This window comes from Ornithorhynchus anatinus, chromosome 14 (genome assembly GCF_004115215.2).
Source record: "Ornithorhynchus anatinus isolate Pmale09 chromosome 14, mOrnAna1.pri.v4, whole genome shotgun sequence".
In the NCBI taxonomy this organism is placed as follows: Eukaryota; Metazoa; Chordata; class Mammalia; order Monotremata; family Ornithorhynchidae; genus Ornithorhynchus; species Ornithorhynchus anatinus.
Window position 1 is genome coordinate 42,008,298 of NC_041741.1, and position 25,709 is coordinate 42,034,006.

Below are 25,709 nucleotides of genomic sequence, written 5' to 3' on the forward strand. Positions count from 1 at the left end.
TCTTATATGCCAGACACTGTTCTAAGCCCTGGATAGATACAAGGTAACCTGGTTGGACACAGTCCATGTCCCACACAAGGCTCACAGTCTTATTCTCTATTTTACAGATGAGATAACTGAGGCACAGAGGAGTGAAGTGACTTTCCCAGTGTCACACAGCAGACATGGGGCAGAACCGGGATTAGAACCCAAGTCCTTCTGACTCCCAGGTTTTAATCACCTTTCAACTACCCATCCACTCAGGGGTGAAATTCACAGTTGGTGATGTCTTCTTTGACTATGGATGTATACATGTCTGTTGGGGTTTTTTCGGGGGGGGGGGGTTCGAGGTATCTGCTAAGGACTTTTCATCTGCTAGACACCATATTGAGCTCCAGTGTAGATACAGAATGATCAGTTTGGACACAGTCCCTCACAGTCTTAATCCCTGGTTTACAGATGAGGTGCCTAAAACACAGAGAATTTAAGTAACTCGCTCAAAGTCACACAGCAGACAAGTAGTGGAACCGGATTAAGAACGCAGATCCTCTGACTCCAAGGCCCCTGCTCTTTCCTCTAGGCCAATTAGTTCTTCACACACAGAAGTACAGTCACCTCATCTGTAAAATGGGGATTGAGACTGTGAGCCCCACATGAGACATGGACAGTGTCCAACCTTATTTGCTCGTATCCATCCCAGCGCTTAGTACAGTGCCTGGAACATAGTAAACGCCTAACAAATATGACAATTATACACGTCTGCAAATACAGGAGTGTGCATTTGGTGTAAAAGTGCTGAAGTGGTAGGGGGTGGGAGGGAAGACGTCCTAGAAGAGATGTCATTTCAGAGATACTTTGAAGAGATTAGAATGATGGCTGGGTCGATTTGAATACGGAAGGGAATTCTAGGCCGAGGGGAAAGCATGAGCATGAGATCATAGGGAGAAGAGGTGAAAACAAGGCACATTGAATAGGTTATCTTGATAGGAATGAAGGACGAAGGACCGGAGGGAATTGGGATAAGTGGTTTAAGGGCATTGATCAGGAGTTTCTACTCTGTGAAGAGAGGAATGGGTAACTATTGGAAGTGTTTGAGGAGAAGGAGAAAATCGTGCACAGCGACATTTTAATGAAGTGATTCAGGCTGGAGGGTGAAGTATGGACTGGAGAGGGGAGAGTCTAGAGGCAGGGAGGAGGCCGATGCTGTAGTCATGTGACAAATGTCTGCACCAGTGTAGTGGTTATTTGGATGGAGAGGACGGGGCAGACCCTGGACACGTTGCAGGAGAATAGTCGGCAGGATTTAGTGACAGACTGACTGAATCTGGAAGTGGAAAGAATCAAGCATAACATCAAGGTGGGGGACTTCGAATACAGGGAGGCTGGTGTGGGGTCAAGCGTGAAGGGAAAGATACGTGGAAGAGAAGAGACGACCCGCTCAGCCCCCTCTTCCCGAAGCCGCTTGGGAACGAAATCGCAGGATAAAGGGTGACCTGAGGCAAACTAGCCAAGGTCAGCCAATGCCATCCTGCTCCAGTCAGCTGCTGAGGCAGCAGAAGCCAGTCGGACCCGGCCAGACCTAGAAACCTCTGCTCTGAATAGCTCACAAGTGTACTCCGTCTCTGAAACCCCACTCGGACCACCTTTTTTTTTTTTTTGACAAAAAAATTCCGCCTGGCTCGAGAGGATTCAGGAATGCAGCTGGCTTTTGAGATTTCAGGTACAGCCAGTGCAGATAAATGGGCAGTGAGTCGTTCGTCAAAGAATCTGATAAATTCCTGCTGCATGAATGCATTTCCAGACTCAGGAACGCAGGGGCAGATCACTGAGAGCTAGACCAGCGGAGACAAATAATGAAACAGCTGCCCCGGGGATCAGATATTGAACTAGAGATGACGAGTCCAATTCAATCCCATCCTCTAGTTTGGTAATGAGAATCGGTGTTTAAAACATAAAGCAACTGAGGCTGTAAGTCTGCTTCATTGATTCTCCTTCCTTCTGGATTTATTTATTCTCCTCCTTTCTGGATTCCAGATAGTCTGGTTACATCATTTTTCCCACCCTCCCCACCATCCCCACAAAATTTCCTTTCTTCTCCCTTCAAGCTGCAGAAATATTTAAGGAAAAAAAAGTTTCTAGTCGCGACGATTAAAATGAAATGGAGTTTGGAAGCTCCCTCTGTATCTTCCTTAGAGACTTTTTCTTGACAGACCCTCATTCCCAGCTTGACCATTAATAGGTTCTTTCACACCAACCTAGCTCAATTCCCCTTCCAACTTCCCCACCCAACCCGTTACGTCCGGTAATGGATCTGACAAAAGTTCAAAATCTACTCCCGGATATTTAGCAGGTAGAAAAGCATTAGGTAGCACCCTCACAGCCTACACCACAAAATCGAAATGTATCACTTCTTCTTCCCTTAGAGTGTCAGCTCCAAGTAGGACAGGGGTTATATCCAACCTGAATACCTTTTCTCTATCCAGTGCTTAACACAATGAGTGGTAAATAGTAAGCGCTTAATGAATGTCACTTTTTTATGGGATTTGTTCATTACTATTAACTATTCATTACTGTGGAATTACTACGCATCAAACACTGTTTAAAGAACCGGGGTAGATGCGAGTAAATTAGATTGGACACAGTCCCTGTCCCTCGTAGGGCTCACAGTCCAAGTAAGAGGGAGAAGAGGAGAACTGAGGCACTGAGAAGTCAGGTGACTTGCCCAAGGTCACAGAGCAAGCATTCGGCAGAGCTGGGATTAGGTCCTCTGACTCCCAGGACCGTGCTCTTTCCACTAGGCCATGCTGCTTCTCTATTCTTCTCATTATTATAATTATTTTATACTTGCCAAGCTGTTCCCCAGGAATTCAGGGAGAATTGGGTGGGTTTAAAATAGATAGGGGACCAAGAAGACAACTGATTAAGCATCAGAAATATCTTGAGGATTGGGTTAGACCGTGAACTCCATGTGGGGCGGGGGCTCTGCCTGACCTGATCTTCTGGTTTCTACCCCAGCACTTAATACAGTACTTGACCTCGAGTAAGTGTTTAACAAATACCACAATTATTCTTAGGAAGAGCTTCATCCCCCGACGCATCTTGACCTTTACGGATTCCCTTTAATCCTGGGGGAAAGATGCGTCGGTCCTCTCTACTACTGAAAAAGGAACAAGAGTAATCATCTTTTTTCCGGCTATTTCAGCCACATGACATGCTAATGGACCAAGGGTGCCTCGAAAGCAGAGAGAACTTATGTCATAAATGGCATTCTTCCAAAGAAAATGGAGCTAAGAAAATACGCATAATGATATTTCTGAGATACCTGGCTTTTACAATAAAATCCTTGCTCTGTTCTAACTTGTAAATAAGCCAGGCGATTGATAATAGCTGATTCATATTTTACGAGCTGAGCAAAAGATGGGTGTGATTGGGGAACAAAGTCAGGGAAAATTTCACTCAAACCCTGCCTAACTGTAAGGGAATGTGCTTACCAACTCTGTTGCATTGTACTCTCCCAAGTGCTCCGTGCAGTGCTCTGTATACAATAAGTGCTCAATAAATATGATTCATTGATGCTCTTCCCAACCCCATAATTGCCTCCCCCTTCTTGAAAATACGCTCCCATAGCTTTGCTTATTCAATCGGTGCTTACCTCTTATCATCAGTGGTATCTTTTGCCACAAGCAAACTCCTTCAGCAACATTCACTCTTTTGACACCCACAGCCCTTCACAATGTAGGGCAGGGCTGCTTCCTAAGAACAGCTTTATCTTAAAACCCTAAACTGTAAATCTTCAGATTTGGGAGGAGAAATCTCCATTCACAGTGCAAATCACAACACCACTAGAACTCCTTTGCTTCTCTACTTCACCCGGAGCCTCAGCTCAGCACAGGACTCTTGTTTCTGGCAAGGAGAGGAAGTGGGATGATGGCAGAGTGGAAGCAACTATAAATTCACTTCTGGGGGGCTTGCAAGTTCGTCTCAGGTGGTTGGCCCCAGAGGCGAGTTTCCAAGCTTTATTTGGGTCAGTGTCGAGCGGTAGGGTAAGTCATTCGTTCAGTCATACTTACTGAGCACTGACTAGGTACAGAACACTGTACTAAGTGTTTGGAAGAGTACAATATAACACATCCCCTGCCCACAGTGAGCTTACAATCTAGAGGTCGAGGGTCTCCACTGATCAGTGATTGATTGGCTCTCGCCAGGCCGGGGCTTGGGTTGTTGGCTGGCTGTCCCCTGGAACCGAAGGTTTTGGGGTTGAACAACGAATCGAGGGCCGTCTAGAGCACTGACCATAGTTGGGGGCAGAAAGCAACCCCCAGAGAACCAGAAGCAGCATGGCCTAGTGGATACATCAGAAACCTGGAAGTCAGAAGGACCTAGGTTCTAATCCTGGCTCCCCCACTTGTCTGCTGTGACCTTGGACAAGTCACTTAACTTCTCTCTGTCTCAGTTACCTCATCTGCAAAATGGGGATTAAGGCTGTGAGTCCCTTGTGGGAAGTGGACTGTGTCCAACCTCATCAGCTCGTATCGACTCCAGAGCTTAGTACAGTGCCTGGCACAGAATAAGCGCTTAACAAAATATTATTCAAAAAAGCAAAAAGCAGCAGGTACAGGATGATCCAACTGCCCTCATCGCGTGGCTCAGTGGAAAGAGCATGGGCGTGGGAGTCAGGGGTCATGGGTTCGAATTCCGGCTCCGCCACTTGTCAGCTGTGTGACTGTGGGCAAGTCACTTAACCTTTCTGTGCCTCAGTTCCCTCATCTGTAAAATAGGGATGAATGCCTCACGTGGGGCAACCTGATTGCCCTGTACCTACCCCAGCGCTTAGAACAGTGCTCTGCACATAGTAAGCGCTTAACAAGTACCAACATTATTATTATTATTACCGGGGAAGGAGACACCTGTGATGTCTTAGTATATCACATTAAGCGCTTAATACAGTGTTCTGCACACAGTAAGCATTCAATAAATACAACTGAATGAATGAATAAATGTCACAGACATTCTGCCGAACCTGTTGTGCACTGGGATGATTTTACAGAATACACCAATTTAGACTGTAAGCTTGTAGGGAACGTACCTACCAACTCTTTTATATTGTAGTCTCCCAGAGTGCTTAGTACAGTGGTCTGCACACAGTAAGCACTCAATAAATAGGAGCGACTGAAATACAATCGAGCGATTTCACGTGATCTGAGAGAGGTTCTCCCGGGGGACCCTGGAAACACCCAATTTGCTCCAGGTCTTCTACATTCCCCTCCAGAGTAGGCAAAAACTCCTTCGATGTGTCCAAGTCACAGAAGTTGGCAGCAGGAGCTGGGGCAGAGGGGAGCTGGGCTTTTTAAATAAAAATGGACAGAGAAGCATCCTGTTTGGTATCAGTGACCGATCGGGCAATTGAATGACAAGTCACTTAATTTCTCCGTACTTCAGTTGCCTTATCTGTAAAATCTGGATGACACACTTGTTCTCCCCCCCTTATACTATGAGGTGCGTGTGGGACAGGGACTACGTATAATCTGCTTATACTGTATCGACCCCAGGGCTGAACACTGTGTTTGTGGCGGAGTAAGCGCTTAAAAAACCCCACAGTGATCATTTAGGGGAAAACCAGCAGAAAACTGCACTTCCCAAGATAAAACCAGATGAATGACTATTCGAGAGCAAGGTTAAGTGTACTGGGGCTGTAAGCACTGAGGTGGTGAGTTCCCACCAGCAAAAGGAGGAAATTAAGCTTCTTGATTTTGCTTTAACTACCATGGTGCTTGACTTTTAATATCGACTCAATTCTGTACAGCGACTGGCTGTTGGACATCTGGCCGGAGGGTACAGCCTGCTCAGGCAAAGAAAGTGGTGGAAAACTCTCTACTTTCGGGTCACCGAGAAAGCAGAGCTGCCAGTTTATTATGAAGAAATGCTCACAATCCCCACTTCAGAATAATGGGTGTTGAGTCACCCGCTAGTCACGGATGTCAAACTGACCCCGTTCCTGCTCCTCTGCAGAGCCTCAAGGTCCCAGCTCCTTTTGATTCCACAAATGATCATTAGCTCCCACGTCCGTACTCCAGTTTAACCGTCCTAAGACTGTGAGCCCCGGGTAGGATCGGGGTTGCGTCCCACCTGACTAACTTGTAACCACCTCAGCGCTTAAAACAGTGCTCTGTACAGAAGTGCTAAACAAATACCACAGTAACAACACAAAACTAAAAAAAAAAATCCTCTCCTAGTTGGGCTTCAGTCGGTCAAATTTATTGAGCTTTTACTGCGTGCGGAGAACTGGGGTAAGTGCTTGGGAGAGTATGATATAACAATAAACAGACACATTCCCTGCCCACAATGAGCTTACAGTCTAGAGGGGGAGACAGACATTAATACCGCCAGCTACGGCAGATACTGTGGGCCTTCGATGCTAAAGAGATGTCTCTGATAATAATGTTGGCATTTGTTAAGCGCTTACTATGTGCAGAGCACTGTTCTAAGCGCTGGAGGGGATACAGGGTAATCAGGTTGTCCCACGTGAGGCTCACGGTCTTAATCCCCATTTTTCCAGATGAGGTAACCGAGGCACCGAGAAGTTAAGTGACTCGCCCACAGTCACACAGCTGACAAGTGGCAGAGCTGGGATCCAGATGCATGTCTCTGATACATCCCACTTGACCAAAAAACAGAATGTAAAATTGTCCCAGAGATTTGGACTTAAAGTCGGGACAGAGAGTAGGAGGAAGGCAGTGGGCACAGGGCAAAATAAGCAGCCATCCACTGAAGGATCACGGGGGCGAGGGTTACCAGAGGCGCCTCTCCGATGGAGGCGGCTCCTCAGTCTTAGCTACTGGTGGCTTTTTTCAAAAACCGGTATCTGTTAAGCGCTTACTATGTACCAGTTGGACACAGTCCATGTCCCATGTGGGGCTCACGGTCGCTTACTATGTACCAGTTGGACACAGTCCATGTCCCATGTGGGGCTCACAGTCTTAATCTCCATTTTACAGCTGAGGTAGCTGAGACCCAGAGAATCCAGGTCCTCTGATTTCCAGACCCGTACTCTTTCCACTAGGCTACAGGGCTTACTAAATATGTCTGAGAATACTCAAGAACCATTTGGAACACGTAGGTCTCCCACCCATCTGCTTCCAGCCCATTCCTTCCTCCCTGGCTGTCATGCTTCATGAGGCTGTGGGGAAGCACAAGGCATAATACTACCTGGCCCGGTCCCCGAACCGCCCTAACGCCGACTTAATTAGGGGGTATGGCTTAGATGAACATCTGCAGAAGAAACTTCAATGTTCAGTACTCTTTTTTTGGTTTGTTCGTTCACCTTGAAGCCCAACCTTTAAGCCCGGGAAGCGGGGTGACCTAACGGAAAGAACACGCCGCCGGAGGTCAGAGGACCTGGGTTCTAATCTAGCCACCTGCCTACTGTACTGGGACCCCGGGCTGTAAGCCGGTGGCTGGGAAGCGGTGGGGTTGTGTGGGACTGAGGGAACTGACTGACCTGCCGCGATGAGCCGCAGTATCGGAGGCAGCGTATATCTGCACGTCGGTTGGCGTACGCCAGCGTGTTTTTCCAGATTGCACATCCTCTGGGGTGCTCTTTAAACCCGCCGTGTGCCTGCAGTCGGATTGATCGCTTGCTTTCAGGGTCTAATTAAGCCAAGGTCGCCGACGGCTCCTAGGTCCCCGAAAGAATCTCTCCTACTCCACTTCTGAAGAGAGGATCTCCTGGAGGCCCAAGTCACGGGCTTTGAGGTTTGGCTCTTCCAGCAACTCTCTCCTCCTTGGCCAGAATTTCTAAATAACATTTATGAAACACATCTCGAATGGATCCCATTTGCATTATGAATCTGTCAGTCCTTCTCTTCCCACTTAGGATCTAACTATCCCCAGCGTAAACGGAAAGCGAGATTCCAAGAATTGCATATGAAGCATCTATGTCCGAAAGCAGTGCTCGTACTGGTTTAAGATGGTTCTGGGTAGCCAAAGGAACCTGCAGTTACGGATAGGTACAAGACCGTGAGCCCGTTGTTGGGTAGGGATTGTCTCTATCTGCTGCTGAACCGTACTTTCCAAACGCTTAGTCCAGTCCTCCGCACATAGTAAAATGCTCAGTAAATACAACCGAAGGAATGAAAATGTCTAATCCGGAGCTGTAGAAGCTCAGGAAATGTTGACTGACTGAGATACACATTCATTCATTCCTTCAATAGTATTTATTGAGCGCTTACTATGTGCAGAGCACTGTACTAAGCACTTGGAATGTACAAATGGGTAACAGATAGAGACAGTCCCTGCCCTTTGACGGGCTTGCGGTCTAATCGGGGGAGACGGACAGACAAGATACGTGAAGGTATGTGAAGTCTTCCCGAGGTCTCTTCTCAAGGGATCAAAGGACTTGCCGGATGACCTTGGACGAGTCATCCAACTTCTCTGGGTCTCAGTTCTGGAAAATGGGGATGAGCTTTCTTTCCTCCTCCCCTCTAAGACAGAGCCCATGCGGGACAGAGACTGATTTGTTCATTTTGTATCTCACCCAGCACTTAGTTTACGACTGCTTCATGATGAAAGCAGTGGGGTCTAGTGATTAGAGCACGGGCCTGGGAATCAGAAGGACTTGGGTTCTAATCCCAGCTCCGCTACTTGTCTGTTGTGGGATCTTGGGCAAGTCAGTTCCCTCACCGCCCCTTTCTTCGGTTGCCCTATCTCCTTTTCAGCCACTCTTTTGCCATGCCCCCTCGACCGTCCAGCCCTCGTCCCTCACACACAACCCCACCGCTTCCCAATCACTGGCTTACAGCCCGAGGTCACAGTACAGTAGGCAAGTGGCTGGATCAGAACCCAGCTCCCCTGACTCCTGGGGCCGTGTTCTTTCCATTAGGTCACCCTGCTTCCCAGGCTTACAGATTGGGCTTCAAGGTGAACGAACAAACCAAAAAAGGAGTACTGTACATTGAAGTTTCTTCAGCAGACGTTCGTCTAAGCCATTCCCTCTAACTTAAACCTCTATGTGCCTCAGTTACCTCATCTGTAGAGTGGGGATTAAGACTGTGACACCCCTGTGGGACAGGAACTGTATCCAAACTGATTATCCTGTATCTACCTCAACGCTTAGAACCGTGCGTGGCACATACTATGCACTTAACAAATACCGTAAAATAAAAATAGTAAGCTTAGTAGAGTGCTTGGCACATAGAATGATAATAATAATGTTGGTATTTGTTAAGCGCTTACTATGTGCAGAGCGCTGTTCTAAGCGCTGGGATAGACACAGGGGAATCAGATGGTCCCACGTGGGGCTCACAGTCTTTATCCCCATTTTCCAGATGAGGTAACTGAGGCCCAGAGAAGTGAAGCGACTTGCCCACAGTCACACAGCTGACGAGTGGCCGAGCCGGGATTCGAACCCACGACCTCCGACTCCAAAGCCCGGGCTCTTTCCACTGAGCCACGCTGCTTCTCCTAAGCTTAGCAGAATTTTTGATACACAGTAAGCACTTCAATACCAAGACCCAAAGATTTTTCCTGCCGTCCTAGTTCACGGGAGCCCTGTTTCACCGCATCAGTGAGCCAGTTTGCATTTACTGAGCATTTACTGCGTGCAGAGCAGTGTACTAAGCACTTGGGAGAGTATAACAGCATAACACATTCTCTGCCCCCAGAGAGCTTACAGTCAATCGTATTTATTGAGTGATTACTGTGTGCAGAGCACCGTACTAAGTGCCTGGGAGAGTACAGTACAAGAAACACATTCCCTGCCCACAAAGAGTTTACAGTCTCTCAGTCAATCGTATCTATTGAGCACTTACAGTGTGCAGAGCATTGTACCAAGCGTTTGGAAGCGTACAATATAACAATATTCCCTGGCCACAACTTCCCCACACAGCAGCTGCTTAGGTAGTGGGTCATTTGCCTCTCACGACCCAGTATTACCGTATCCCTCTATTCGTTACGCCTTTACGACGTGGCAAGCGCTGTATTAAGCGCTGGGATAGATATGAATTAATCGTGTTGGACAAAGTCCCCGTCGCACAGGGGGCTCATGGCCTAAATAGGAGGGAGACCAGGGATTGAATCCCCCTCAGATGAGGAAACTGAGGCACAGAGAAGTGAAGCGATTTGCCCGAGGTCACCCAGCAGGCAACCGGCAGAGCCAGAACTAGAACAGGGTCCTCTGACTCCCAGGGATGGGCTCTTTCCACTAGACCACACTGCCTCTCATTGCTCTCCATGCACCAAATTTTCTAGTTACAGTCCAGTGTGCCGGAGCCCAACCAGTCTAGGTGTGTTACAACTAGAATTACGGCAGTAGAATGATTTTTAATGAGCAAATTCCTAATGTGTAATGATCGACAGGTTTTCATTTACCTTATCACAGTTATCAGCACAGGCTGGTGATCTCATTCATTCATTCATTCCGCAGTATCTACTGAGCGCTCGCTATGTGCAGAGCACTAAGTGCTTGGAAGGTACGATTTGGCAACAGAGACAGTCCCTGCATTTAAAAATGCCATTCCAATTTACCAGCAGTCGAAGCAGCGTGGCTCAGTGGAAAGAGCGAGGGCTTCGGAGTCAGAGGTCATGAGTTCGAATCCCGGCTCGGCCACGCGTCAGCTGTGTGACTGTGGGCAAGTCACTTCACTTCTCTGCGCCTCAGTTACCTCATCTGGAAAATGGGGATGAAGACTGTGAGCCCCACGTGGGACATCCTGATTCCCCCGTGTCTACCCCAGCGCTTAGAGCAGTGCTCGGCACATAGTAAGCGCTTAACAAATACCAACATCATTAGTATTATTATTATCATTATCAACAGCCAAGTGGGCATAGGTTTATGCATTATCTGTTCATACACAAAAGTGGTTGAGAGGAGGGTGGTTTTTTTTTTAAAAAAAAATACAGGGACAGGTGTGTCTGATAAAAAAAAAAAATTATAAAGTGATATTTTCCGGTGTTTTCCCTTCCTTGAGCTCAGCTTTCAGTGGGATTGAAAACAAGAGTAGGATTTATATGGCTGGACAAGATTCTTAGAAGAGGGAATGAGAGTTCAGGGTCTTTCTGAGAAATCGGATCAGTCACTCCTTGTAACAGAATGTACATGCTGCTGGTGGGAATTTGGGGAAACAGAAGGGAGGAGATTGTCTACCCAATGCACTCATGATAAATGTATTTCCGAAGTGATTTTTTTAGGGAAAATGAGTGACACACACACAACACACACACACTCCCTCCCCATGTCTCTGTTGAGCAACACGGAGGGTAGTAATGAAAGATGGCTGCACAATGCTCTCTGGGGAACTCTGCAGGGGCCAAGCCAGCACATATGGGGAACAAATGCTGGGTTTGCAGTATGGTATAGATTGTAAATGACATTAGGTTGGCTAGATCATCTCCCCTTCACCCCACAAAAGAGAGCTATATATCCACCCATAAGGACCCAATAAAAGGCCTCTAGCAGAGGGGCAACCTATCTGGGAAAAAGAACTAGCTAAATGCTTGTCAGGAAAAAAAAAATATTAGCAGCGTCGCCTCTAAATTAGGAAAGCTCATCCATTCTAGGAAAGAATAACCCAGAAAACACGGCGAAAACTGCTCTCAGAGAGATATCTGGAAAGCAGGAAGATTAGAAAAATGTTTGGGAGGGAACGGTCTATCCTATCCGGCCATGGCTAAAGTCGAGTTGAGCCTGTGGCATGTTTCTGGCTTGGGACAAGAAGCCTAGGCCACATTCCCAGGAGGTTTTTCTGCTTCCCGGGTGATTGTCCCGAAAGGCTTCTGGGGATGGAAGAGAGTCAATTCTGGGCTAAGCCTAGAGAGGCTCAGGACCGTTGTACCACTGGGGCCCAAAAGAGCCAGTGACCTCAGCGGTTTTGGGAGGTCCAGTGGATAGAGAGCGGGCCTGGGAGTCAGAAGGACCTAGGTTCTAATCCTGGCTCTGCCACTTGCCTGCTGTGTGACCCTGGGCAGGTCCTTTCACTTCTCTGTGCTTCAGCGACCTCATCTGTAAAATGGGGATTAAACCTGTGAGCCCCATATGGGACTTGGACCGTGTCCAACCTCATTAATGCGCATCCATCCCAGTGTCTAGTAGATAACGCCTGGCACACGGTAAGCGTTTAACAAATAGCATCCTCGAGACGGTAAGATTGTTGTGTGCGGGGAATGTGCCTGCCATATTATTACATTGTATTCTCCCAATCACTTAGGGGAACGGTGTGGCTTAGTGGAAAGAGCACGGAGTCAGAGGTCGTGGGTTCTAATTCTGGCTCTGCCACTTATCAGCTGGGTGAGTTGGGCAAGTCACTTAACTTCTATGTGCCTTAGTGACCTCATCTGTAAAATGGGGAATTAAGACTATGAGCCCCACGTGGGACAACCTGATTACCTTGTATCTACCCCAGTGCTTAGAACAGTGCCTGGCACATAGTAAGCGCTTAACAAGTACCATCATTATCATTATTATTATTACAGTGCTCCACAAGCAGTACGCGCTCAATAAATACAAGTTATGGTGACAATGAAGGGGAATACGTGAGGAGAGGTGGACCTACGTCAATTCCAAGAGAGGGCAGATTTTCACCTGGGGTCGGTTCAGACCTTCCAAGACCCGAACGGGACCCTATCCACCCTTTGATTTGCCCCCCTCCTCTTTTCTGGTCCCACGTTCCTGGGGAGAGGGGGGTGTGGGCAACAGGGAAGAACGTCATTGCCACAAGAACTTCCCTGCTCTTGGAAGCCGTGAGATCCAGCGGTTCTCCCAGTGGGGCATAATGACTACTTTAATGATTATCATTAGATTGTAAACTCCTTGAGCACAGGGACTTACTATGGTACTGTTTTGCACACAGTAGATACTCAAGAAATGCTACCGCTGCTGATCATGAGGAGACGGCGTAGTGTAGTGGAAAGAGCGTGGGACTGAGCACTAATAATAATAATAATAATAATGTTGGTATTTGTTAAGCGCTTACTATGTGGCGAGCACTGTTCTCAGTGCTGGGGTAGACACGGGGGAATCAGGTTGTCCCACGTGGGGCTCACAGTCTTCATCCCCATTTTCCAGATGAGGTAACTGAGGCCCAGAGAAGGTAAGTGACTCGCCCAAAGTCACACAGCTGACAAGTGGCCGAGCTGGGATTCGAACCCATGAACTCTGACTCCAAAGCCCGTGCTCTTTCCACTGAGCCACGCTGCTTCTCCGATGTAGGCTCTAGCCCTGACCTCCGGGGAACTTCAAGCAAGACACTTGACTTCCTCAGCTTCCGCGCCGAGATTAAAAAACGTGCGCTCCTTCCAACTTGGACCGTTAGCCCAAGCGAGACGGGGACTGTGCCTCATCTGATCCTCTTGCAACTCGCTCAGAGCTCAGGGCAGTGCATGACATAAAAGAACCGCTTAAGAGAAAACATTATCGCCATTATTATCTTATTATCATGATGATACGTGTTGAGTTCTTACTCCGTGTCAACCGCTGTTCTAAGCTCTGGGAAGATAACAGTTAATCGGGTTGGACCCAGTTCCGGTCCCACAAGGGGCTCGCGGTCTAGGTAGGAGGGAGAACAGGTAGGGTTAGGGTTGTTTGAGTAGGGTTGTCATTTGACATCCGGGTGGTGGACGGAGAACACCCTTGTGCAGTCCTAGGGGTCGGGGTACTCCGGGGCAGCAGCGGGGGCTGGAGTCAGGGGTCCCAGCCCAGCCCAAGACCAGTAGAGCCGGGGACCCAGAGGAAAGACCGTGGGCCTGGGAGCCGGGGGACCCAAGTTCTGATCCCCACTCTCCCCTGTGCCTGCCGGGTCACCCTGGGCAAGTCGCTTCATTGCTCTGGACCTCCTTTCCTCCCCTCCAAAATGGGGACACCGTATCTGTCCTCCCCAGCTCTAGACTGTGAGACCTGTGGGGGACAGGGACCACGACTGGCCTGATCATCCTGCATCACCCCGGCATTTAGCACGGCGCTCGGGATAACACAGCGCTTAACCAATACCACAAGTATTATTAGTGATGGAGGAGATAAAAGTCTGACAGGAGCAAACTCCCAAAAGAGGTGATACTTTAGTCTACAGGGTCAGTCGGTTGTATCTACTGAGTGCTTACTGTGTGCGGAGCACCGTACTAAGCTCTTGGGAGAGCGCGATAAAACGACGTAACAGACACACTCCCTGCCCACAGTGAGCTTACAGTCTAGAATGGGTACAGTCTACAGGTTCCCCAAGGAACCCGAGTAGAGCTCCGAACCGCAATACTGGTCTCGGAGCCAACTCCGCTTGCTGGTGGGGTGAATAAGGACCCAGCCAAGTGGTGCGAGTCTGGCTTCTTGAGTTATTTAATAATGGAGTAGACAGAACTCTGTGAGTATCCATCGTAACGGTGGTCCTAAAAGACTAGCAGGGAACTGAATGGATGACATCACAGGTCTTTTCCATCTCTGATTTCTATGATTTGATGAAATAAGAATCTTGGTGCCAAATGGTTCTCTCATCCTCCCGCCCCCGACCTCCCCTGCCCCCAGGGGAGATAAAACTCCTCCCTTTCACTAGAATATTGGCAGACTGGCAGGCAGAGCTTTGGCTCATTTGAGATATTCATGAGTAACTTGGGAATGTAACATATCGTTACAGATTTCACACTGTCTCCTCTTGGCTTCCTTGCCCTCTCCATCTCCCCTCAGAGGGCGAAGTCTCTGGATACACGATGCTCACAGAATGGATTATGCCCCAGTCTATCTACAAGACCTCTTCAGCAGCCTTGTTGTATATTTTGTTTTTCCGTTGCACGCTCAGATGATCTATTTTGACTCAGTTACTTGTCGGTGTCTTATATCCATTTCCCCTGGATAGGGAATAAGCTGCTTAATTAATGTTAATGTTGGTATTTGTTAAGCGCTTACTATGTGCAGAGCACCGTTCTAAGCGCTGGGGCAGATACAGGGTAATCAGTTTGTCCCACGTGAGGCTCACAGATAAGCCCCATTTTCCAGATGAGGTAACTGAGGCCCAGAGAAGTGAAGTGACTCGCCCACAGTCACACAGCTGACAAGTGGCAGAGCCGGGAGTCGAACCCATGACCTCTGATTCCGAAGCCCACGCTCTTTTCACTGAGCCAGAGAATTCAAAATGAAATCCCCCTCCTCCCTCAAATGACAATCGAGTGCATTTCCTCTGGATAGGGAATAAGCTGCTTGTGAACATAGAATTCACAACGAAATCCCCCTCCTCCCTCAACTGAGGATCAAGTGAATTTTCTTGGGACATGGTACTTCCCTTGGGTTCTCCTGGGGGTGATCATTCGATCTCCATTAACATCCTGGGATCCCTCTACTGTCCCCAGGATGAGACCCGAGATCCAACCCCGATGAACAGGCCAAAAAATAATAAAAACCCCCTATTATATTTGTCATATAATAGAGAAGAAGAAGAGAGGAATACACAAAGAGAGGAATTCCTTCTCTTAGAATTCCTTTCCTTAAGAGTCCAAGTTTTGTAGCCCTCTTCCTAGTCTTGACTCTTTGTACCTCTAAACTGTAAGCTCCTGGTGGGCAGGTAAAGTGCCTACCAACTCTGTTATATTATGCTCCCCCTAATGCTTAGTGCTCTGCACACAGTAAGTGTTCGGGAAATACTTGGGATTGATTAATGAAATGCTAATCGAGCAGCCGTCGGGGGCACTGGAAGGGGACGGATAATAGGTCCCCTCCTGCAAGCTATTTCAGCCCAAAGCTGCAGACCAGATACTCTGGTGGAGAAGAGCAAGAAATGAATTCATCAATAGGACTCTGTACCAAAGTGAGAGAAAAGTAAAGGAGCATGGCCTAGGGGAAAGAGCACAGGCCTGGGAGTCAGATGACCTGGGTTCCAATCCAAGCTCTGCCACTTTTCTGCTGCCTGACCCTGAACAAGTCACTTCACTTCTCTGTGCCTCAGTTTCCTCACCTATAAAATTGGGAATTCAATCCCTGGTGCCTTACCTACCGAGACTGAGCCCCGGGTGGGTCATGGACTGTGTCCAACCTGATTGTACGCCCCAGAGCTTAGAACAGTGCTAAGCACTGAACAAATACTACAGAGATAATAATTATTACTATCATCAGAGCAGAGGTGAAAGGTGTGAGGGGAGACAGGAAAGGGAGCGGAGATGAAATGCAAAAGCAACAATTCTGTTTCTTGTTTAGAAGCTTTGGTTCATATGTTAGGGGGGGAGAAGGTTTTGTAGTTGGCTGAAGGAAGGCACTTGAGTTTCTCTGTGGGCTTCGCTTTTATCCCTACTATTCTCTTCTCTCTGGTCTCGAATAATATCGTTAAGATCTACGAGCTCCTTGGAGAAAGGCGCCGGATCAGCCACGGGTGTAATTACATCACGAGCATAAAGCTGTACAGCTCGTACCCACTTCCTTCCAATTGGCAAGGGACGAGGGAATCAGATTTTAGCACGCCTTACTTCACAACTTTGGTCCCGTTCCTGATGACCTGCACATCCACCATACAGCCCCCCGTGACATAGGCCGCCAGGTTCAACTCTGAAAATTCAGCCTGGAAGGAAAGGGAAAAAAACAAAAACAAAAACAAAAAACAGGCATGTGTTATATAATAAATAGAGAAGAGGAAGAGGACAGTGTGCTCTGTACACAAAGAGTCGATTATCAATCATTCACGTCTATCGAGTGCTCACTGTGCGCAGGGCACCGCGGTAAGCATTTGGGAGAGTACAATATAACAGAGTAGGTAGGCACGTTCCCTGCCTACAACGCGCTTACGGTCTACAGGGAGTCTACAGTCTACTTGGTTGAGAGTTTACTTCAAACTTTATACTTTTCGAAGATTCCTGGTAGTTCTAATCCTCTTGGAGAGCGAGCGAAAATGGTCCTAGAATTGCTTATGACATCCAAAGTCCTTTTTTCTTTTTTTTTAATGGCATCTGCTAAACTTTTATGATATGCCAGTCGCTGTACTAAGCACTGGAGTAATAATGATAATAATGTTGGTATTTGTTAAGCGCTTACTAAGCGCTGGGGCAGATACAGGGTCATCAGGTCGTCCCACGTGAGGCTCGCAGTTAATCCCCATCTGCAGATGAGGTAACTGAGGCCCAGAGAAGTGACTCGCCCACAGTCACACAGCTGACAAGTGGCGGAGCCGGGATTCGAACCCATGGCCTCTGACTCCCAAGCCCGGGCTCCTTCCACTGAGCCACGCTGCTTAATCAGGCTGAACGTGAACAGGGTCCCACATGGTGCTCAGTCTTAATCCCCATTTTACAGATGTTGCAACTGTGGCGTGGGGAAGTGAAATGACTTGCCCAAGGTCACACGACAGCAGGTGGCGGAGCCAGAATTAGAACCCAGGTCCTTCTGACTACCAGGCCTACGCTCCATCCACTAGGCCAGGCTGCTCCTCTGCTGAGTGGCAATCTGGTTTAAATCTGGTAGCGTGGCCACGGATACTTAAAACATGATCAATCCAGCAAATAGGAAATATGGGTATGTTGGGGAGAGGGTGAAGAATTATTCCACGGTTATTCAGTCCCCGCTCGGAAACCCTTGTCGAGGGAATTAGGCCCAAAGCCCACTCCAGCTCTCTGGAAGGAGGAAAAACAAACGTGAAAAATGCAGGGCTTTTTTTTCCTAATTAAAAGCCTTATTTTGTAGGAAGGTGATACAGAAAAGAATATCATATCTTTACATTATACATTATAAATTATTTATTGATCTTACTATCGGTCTCCCCCTTTAGACTGCAAGTTCACAGTGGACAGGGACCATGTCTGCCGACTCTGTTGTGCTGTACTCTCCCAAGGGCTTAACACAGTGATCTGCACATAGTAAGCTCTCAATAAATAATAATGATAATCGTGGTATTCGTTAAGCGCTTACTATGTGTCATGCACCGGTTTAAGCACTGGGATAGATCCAAGCAAATGGGGTTGGATATAGTCCCCACCTCACGTGGAGCTCACAGACTCAATCCCCATTTTACTGATGAGGTAACTGAGGCCCGGAGAAGAAAACGACTTGCACAAGGTCACGCACAGGAACCGGGAATAGAACCCGTGCCCGTGCTCTCTCCGCTGTACCACTGATGAACTCCGATCTGTTTAATGCTGGCAAATGACGCTAATCGTCTAAGGACTAAATCCAATAGCTGAAAATGCCATTAGGTTTGCAACATCATCATCACGAGCAAAGGCATTTATTGAGCGCCTACTGCGTGCAGAGCACTGTACTAAGCACTTGGCAGAGTACCACACAACAGCATCGGTAGAGAGTTCCCTGCCCACGACAAATTGAACGCTGTACAGTAACGCTAGGGAGGGAAAGCGTCATTCATCATGCAGAGAACCCCCAAAATATTACACTTAAGGATTTGGGTGTCGTGAATCTATCCAAAGCTGCCGTTCAACCGGCACAGCCTCTTCCGCTCCGGTCTCTGCTCTGACTGACGGTGTCATCTGCTAGAACGGCCATAAAAGTTCTGACTGGAGACTCACCCACAAGAATGAGAGGGAAGCTGTACTGATCGATGAAACCCTCCTCTACTCCAGCCGGAGTCCAGACCACTCCTTTCCAGCAGACCGAGTTCTGATCGGAGCCCTTGGCCTCAGGCCCCCTCCTCTAATAATAATGATTAATAATCACGGTGTCCGTTGAGAGCTCACTATGCCTCCGGCATAGTGCTGAGTGCTGGGCTGGATACAAGCCAATCGGGTTGGACCCAATCCCCGTCCCAAGTGGGGCTTACAGTCTCCATCCCCATTTTACAGATGAGGTGACTGAGGCACCGAAAAGTGAAGGGACTTGCCTAAGGGCACACAGCCGAGAAATGGTGGAGTCAGGATTAGAACCCATTACCTTCTGACACTCGGGCCCGTCCTCTCTCCACTAAACCAAGCCGCTTCTCCACACGCCATGCTGTTTCTCTAGATCGTAAGCTCTCTGTGGGCAAGGAATGTGTCTCTTATACTGTTAAACTGTACCATCTCAAGCTCTCCTATAAATCGACGCCTTAAATCGCGGCAGGAGAGTTTGCGTACGCTGATGAAGATTAGAGCATTTGAAGTTGGCATTTGCCGCCTGTGCTCTTTTTTCCCCTCACTAGGCCTCACTGCTTCTCTGGATGATGATAAAATGATCTGACACCAAACAGCCGTAAAAATGTGGACAATTAAGCCCGTCGGGCAACCCTGATTTCCCACAGCTGAATGATTCAGAGTTGATTTTTGCCTGTTTTAGGTCACATGCAGTCAACTAATCAACGGTGTATGCACAGAACTGTACTTGGCACTAGTACTAAATAATGTTGGTATTTGTGGAGCGCTCACTACGTGCAGAGCACTGTTCTAAGCGCTGGGGTAGATACAGGGTAATCAGGTTGTCCCACGTGAGGCTCACGGTTAATCCCCATTTTACAGATGAGGTACCTGAGGCCCAGAGAAGTGAAGTGACTTGCCCACAGTCAGGCAGCTGACAAGGGGCAGAGCCGGGAGTCGAACCCATGACCTCTGACTCCCAAGCCCTTCTCTATGTGAACACTGAAGTGGGCTAAATGGCCCAGTGACTTGTTGGTCCCCGTCAATCTGGACTGCTAAACACGCAAGCTGTCACCGAGTTAGTTTCTGCTTTGGGGAACATCGACGTGACTCTGTCAGTGATTATACATTTGCAACTGATTTGAGGGCGTTTTCTCCGGGAGGATTTGCCATGCGCTCATACCTATTAGTTTGGTTTCATCAGGGATCAGCATCGCTTAGGAGAGGGCAGTGTGGCTTTTGTGGAAAGAACACAAGCCTGGAAGTCAGGAGATCTGGGTTCTAGTCCCAAACCCGCCACTGGCCTGCTGTGTGGCCTTGGGCAAGTCACTTAGGCTCCCTGGTCCTCAGTGTCCGCAGTTATAAAATGGGGATCAGACACCTGTTCTCCCTAGTACTAGTAGTAGTAATGTTTATTAAGCATTCCAAGCGCTTAGTTCAGTGCTCTGCACCTAGTGAGCGCTCAATAAATACTACTGAATGAATTTATTTTGAGCAGAGCACTATACTAAATGCTGGGAAAGAGCGTACGGATGGGACTTCGACCTGTCCTGGTCTCTCAGGGGTTTACAGTTTATGAATATAGGTTGGGGAGAGGATTTGGAGACAGTTTGAGATTAGCAGACATTGTAAATCACAAGCCCCATAAGTGGGACAGGGATTTTTCCAATTGTAGTCTCTTGTATCTTCCCCAGTGCTTTGCACAGAGCTAATGATTAATACCATAATTATTTTTGCTCGTGTTTACTGAGCAGTTACTGCGCTCAATGCACTGTGCTAAGCTCATGGTACCGTACAATAAGAATAAAAGAACAGTGTATATTAGAATAGGGGGAGACAGACGGGCACAAACTATAAAACTTTGAGGGCAGGGGTAGAATCTTTTCTATGTTAAATGTCTCCATCCATTGTAATATTTGTCGTGTTTGTTAAGCACTTCCTACGTGCCACACACTGTGCGTAGATACGGATCAGATACAGGGCCTTGTCTCACATGGGGCTCACAACCACAGGGAGCGGGAGGCCAGGTGTTGTACTGCCATTCTGTAAATGAGGAAACAGGTGCAGAAAACATATAATGATGATGGTATTTGTTAAGCGCTTACTATGTGCAAAGCACTGTTCTAAGCGCTGGGGGATACAAAGCGATCAGGTCGTCCCACGTGGGGCTCACGGTCATAATCCCCATTTTACAGATGAGGAAACCGAGGCACAGAGAAGTGAAGTGACTTGCCCAAAGTCACACAGCTGACAAGAGGCGGAGCCGGGATTAGAACCCATGACCTCTGACTCCCAAGCCCGGGCTCTTTCCCCTGAGTCACGCTGCTTCTCTAAGTCAGACTTGCTCAAGATCACACAGTAGGCAAATGTCCAGAGCCAGGATTAGAATTCATGCCTCCCGGCCCCGGGTTCTGCACTCCATTTTTTTTGTTTTCTTAGGATATTTGTCAAGCCCCTTCTATGTTCCAGGCACTGTTCTAAGTGCTGGGGTAGACACAAGCTAATGATGATAATTATGGTATTTCTTAAATGCTTACTAAGTACCAGGCACTGTACAAGCGCTAGTCTGGAAACAAGTGAAGTGGGTCGGACACGGTCCCTGTCCCACATGGGGCTTTACTGTCCTTTCACAGATTTGACAGATGAGGTGACTGAGGCACCGAGAAGTGAAGTCACTTGCCCAAGGTCACACAGCAGACAAGTGGTAAGAGCCGGGATTAGAACCCAGTTCCTTCTGATTCCCAAGCCCAAGCTCTAGCCACAAGGCCGCACTCCCCTCCAGCTGAGATGCTCAACAAATACTCTGCGGCCATTCCACGACGGCAGGCAACAACGAGGATCATACCTACTGCCGAATCCTGCTTTCCACCTGGGGACCCGGAGGGGGGGACCAGGCCCAGAGCCTCCAAGGTAATCATGTTTGGAGCATGATTAATCCACTCAGGTATCACTTTGCGCGCAAGGAGCTCAACACACTTCACAGCCATTTTCTAATCTTCTCAAAACATCTCCGTTCGTGAGCCAGGGGATAACGTGACCACCGCGCTGAGTGGTTGCCCAACAAGTCAACAGAGGAGCCGGATGGGTATCAGAGTCCCAGGTGCAGTGTTCTATCCACCAGCCAGAGTGCTCAGCTGCCTGAAATACTTCTGTGGCTCACCTAGATTTAGCAGCGTTATTCTTGTTCCCCCCTCCTTCCCCACCCTCCATCCACAGCCAGACGCTCTCTACGACATCAGTCTACGAGGATACGAGCAACTGTCTACGCTTAAGCCCTTAAACACCAATACGAAAGGAGAAGTGGAATTTATGGCAATTCTCACGGAGTCTCTGTGTGAATACGCATGGTCTCATAAATGCAGAACCCCAGCAAATTTGCCAGACCTTTAAGCCGTCTCCCAGTCACTCTACAGAATGTGTTTTAATCACGGTCTCTGTTAAGCACTGTGTGTCAAGCCCTGTTCTAAGCAGTGAGGTACACACAAGTTAAAAAGGCCAGATAGAGTCTCTGTCTCACCTGGGGCTCACCGTCTAGGTAGGTGGGAGATTCATTCCCTCAGCAGTATTTATTGAGCGCTTACTATGTGCAGAGCACTGTATTAAGCGCTTGGGACGAACAAGTCGGCAACGGATAGAGACGGTCCCTGCCGTTTGACGGGCTTACGGTCTGATCGGGGGAGACGGGCGGACGAGAACGATGGCGATAAATAGAGTCGAGGGGAAGAACGTCTCCTAAAAACAATGGCGACTGAGCAGAATCGAGGCGATGTACATCTCATTAACAAAATAAATAGGGTAATGAAAATATATACAGTCGAGCGGACGAATACAGTGCCGAGGGGACGGGAAGGGAGAGGGGGAGGAGCAGAGGGAGATGGGGGGAAAAGAGGGTTAAGCTGCGGAGAGGTGAAGGGGGGGGGAGCGGTAGAGGGAGTAGAGGGAGAAGAGGAGCTCGGTCTGGGAAGGCCTCTCGGAGGAGGTGAGTTTTAAGTAGGGTTTTGAAGGGGGGAAGAGAATCAGTTTGGCGGAGGTGAGGAGATCAGCTATTGAATCTACATATGAGGAAATTGAGGCACGGAGAAGTAGAGTGACCTGCCCGAGGTCTTAAAGGAGGCAAGTGGCAGAGCTGGGATTAGAGCCCAGGCCCTCTTTCTCCCAGGTCCATGCTCTTTCCACTAGGCCACACTGCCTCCCTCGTTTTCTCCTTCTCTTCAACTTCGACCGTCAGTCTCGGTCAGCTCAACCAACAGACCCTGCCTTTCCATAATTACTTTGCCTGGTCAAACGGTCCACTGCTAGCAAACATTTGGGAGGCAGCCCAAGTCCTCTCGTCAGCAAGAAGTGTTTCCTGTTGACTTTCCGCCGCCTGCGGTATTTTTAGCTCCGTGGGTTGGGTGGGCTCAGTGACTTCTTTGGCTGGCAGCTTCGGGCTCGAGGACACCACCAGTAGCCCAAGCTCACTCTAGAAACCAAGGAAGCTTGAAAGGCAGAACTAGATAATCTGGCAGGTAACAGTGGCATGTATGGGCAGAAGATCTCTCTGAGTATTTGCGTCTAAACTGGAAGAGCCAGTGATCTGAAAAACACCATCAGTTCAAGAACACTTTGTTCTGGGGATGCCTTGGAAATAACCACTTATCCTCTTGCGAAGGGTGAGCCACAATTTATGCCTGGAAAATAAGAATAATAGCTTCTGCCATTTTACCATAGAGGCTGGTAAAAAAAAAAAAACCCAACAACTTGCTGGTGGGATGGTATTTCGGTTTTATTTATTTGCAGGGCTGGTCATGTAGACTGTTCACTTTAAATCGACCTCATTGGTAAACAAATAATTCCCTCCCCCATTTGGTTAGGTATGGGGGTTCGAGAACTCAGATAAACTCATAGAGATGGTTCAGGATGGGTTGCAAGAGGGCGAGATGGGGACGTTCGATAGGACGTCCGGAATCTTTAGCTTTCAAGGAAGGCGACTGTCACATGGCTCCTCCGAGCGTCTGGTTGCCACTGTCGGGGACAGAGTATTGCTCAAAATGTTGGTTTGACCCAGTAACGACATCGCTCACGTACTTAACCTCTAAAGATCCATTTTACAAGAGAAAAATGAGGTCTTAGAGATGAGGTCTTCTGATTTCTGTTGTCTCAACTTAATAATATTAGAAACTTAAGCGCTTCCTATGAGCCACGCTTGGATTCTCATCCTCACACCCTGGGCCTCAGTTTCTCCACCTGTAAAATAAGTTATCTGGTTTTACCTCATAGGGATATTGCCTCAAGTATTCAAAAATCATCACAAATTATTCCCATTATGCTCTCTTAAGGAGAAAGGAAAGGAATAGAATTTATTCAGCACTTAGTGTGGGCAGAGCACTTTACTAAGCGCTTGGGAGAGTATGATAACAGAGTTGGTAGACATGTTTCCCTGACCCCAACGAGCTTACAGTCTAGAGGGAAGAGGGAAGGGTGAGGTCTTCGAGGATGATCTTTGGTGGTCTACATCGCTTAATCTTCAGAAGCTTTGAGGATGAGCCCTAAATTTTCTTTTGGCTCCCACCCCATAAAAGTTCTAGGCATTTCAAGACTTAAAATCAGATAAGAACCTCCCCTCTTCTCCTCCCACTTAGTCCCGGTGAGCGAGAACAGGATGAGTGCATTTTTTTGGAGAAGGGAGCAGGTTTTTGGATGATTTCAAAAAATGCTAAGAAAAAAATCATTAAAACGCTGGTGAAAAAACAAACTTCTTTGAACACTGTCTCCGACCTTAAGTCACTCATAACCACGTTACGAATTTGACTCACATTTCTTGTTTCTAAGGCATGTAGGAGAAACTTGGGTACCACTTTCAGGGAGTATAAGACTCTAAGCTCCTTGTGGGCAGGGAATATGTTACCAAATCTATTACATTGTACTCTCCCAAGTGCTTAGTACAGTATTCTGCACATAGTAAGCACTCAATAAATACCACTGATTGATTGGTGGAGGTTATTTAGAAATGCCTGTAGTGCACAGCAGTAATTTGGGCTACAGACAGACAGAATGGGTGAAGTTCAAGTGACATGGGCAAGATTTTCTAGCTTGTATTGGAGTTGTTGAGCCAGAGAGAGAGCTTGAAATCTCCTCAGGTCCCTTCAGAAGGGAAAAATGGGGAAGAAGAGAAAGAGGAAATGTCTCGTGGACATCATGGCCAGCTAGCAGATCTCCTCACAGACGGTTGATGGCTCTGGGAAAGATTATGGGATTGGAGCAATCTGAGAGTGGAAAGGACAATCATTTGCATAGCTCCCAGAAAAAACATGCCAAAAACAAAACCCCTTCCTCGCCCCTACGCCAGCGAGCCTGTTGTACGGGACTAACTAGAGGGTTAACCCAAGAAAATCACGCATATTAGCTCCGAACTGAGACACTACATGGCCCAATTGGACACATCTGAAACTGGAGTAATAATCTTGTGTGACAGGATGGAAGGCAGGCAGGGAGTGAAAGGGTTTGTGCATATGTGCATTTCATTAAGAAAGAGAACCTAGCGTGCACACATAATTCCCCAGCACTTTCCATGCCGTAGTTTCCTTGAGCTACTGAATATCTTAAACACCCATCTGTTTTCAATCTTGTTAAAAGTGCCTCAAGTTAAGTCCCATTTAAAATAACGCATTCGAGGATTTTTTTTTTTTTAATTAAAAAAAAAAATCTATCCACATCCATGGTCTGTGTGTTTATCTTGGAACAGAACTTGGGAGTTTCAAGACAGACAGAGCTAATTTCTGTTCCCCTGTTTTCCCGCCCCCTTCGGGGCTTTCACTCTTTGGATTTGATGAAAGCTCAGTATGAACTGGTTATCCCCTTGGGAGCCCAACTTTCAACTCAAGGTCACACAGAGGAAAAGGAAGGACAAGGGGATGAATGAAATATTCTGGTCTTCCCTCTTCCCTCGGTAAGGGATTCCATGTTCTTAATGGATCGATCCATGCTCCCCCGATGCCACAGCTCCTGAATTCTTCCAACGAAAGCTCTCTACATGCCCAGCTCCACTCCCAAGGCAGACAGACCCAGAGAGGGCTCTAAACCAGCCCAGATTCTCTTCTAAAAATGGATGTAGGAGAGAAGTCAGGCAGTGCTATCTTTTCTAAATTAAGGCACTCCCGTGCCAACCAGATCCCAAAAGCAGAGGTACTCAAGGGGCAGCACCAGGGAACAGAACTAAACGTTGCAGTACTTTGCCC

The 25,709-nt window shown here is 47.8% G+C and overlaps 1 protein-coding gene across 2 annotated transcripts in view; it reads right to left on the minus strand.

The window, feature by feature from the left end:
- Window positions 1-25,709, minus strand: part of SYN3 (synapsin III) — a 337,780-nt gene that overhangs the window by 247,716 nt on the left and 64,355 nt on the right. For both annotated transcript variants that reach the window (XM_029078852.2, XM_029078855.2), the window contains one exon: window positions 16,408-16,499. In XM_029078852.2, the coding sequence (XP_028934685.1) occupies window positions 16,408-16,499 (92 nt within the window). The remainder of the gene's footprint in view (window positions 1-16,407; window positions 16,500-25,709) is intronic.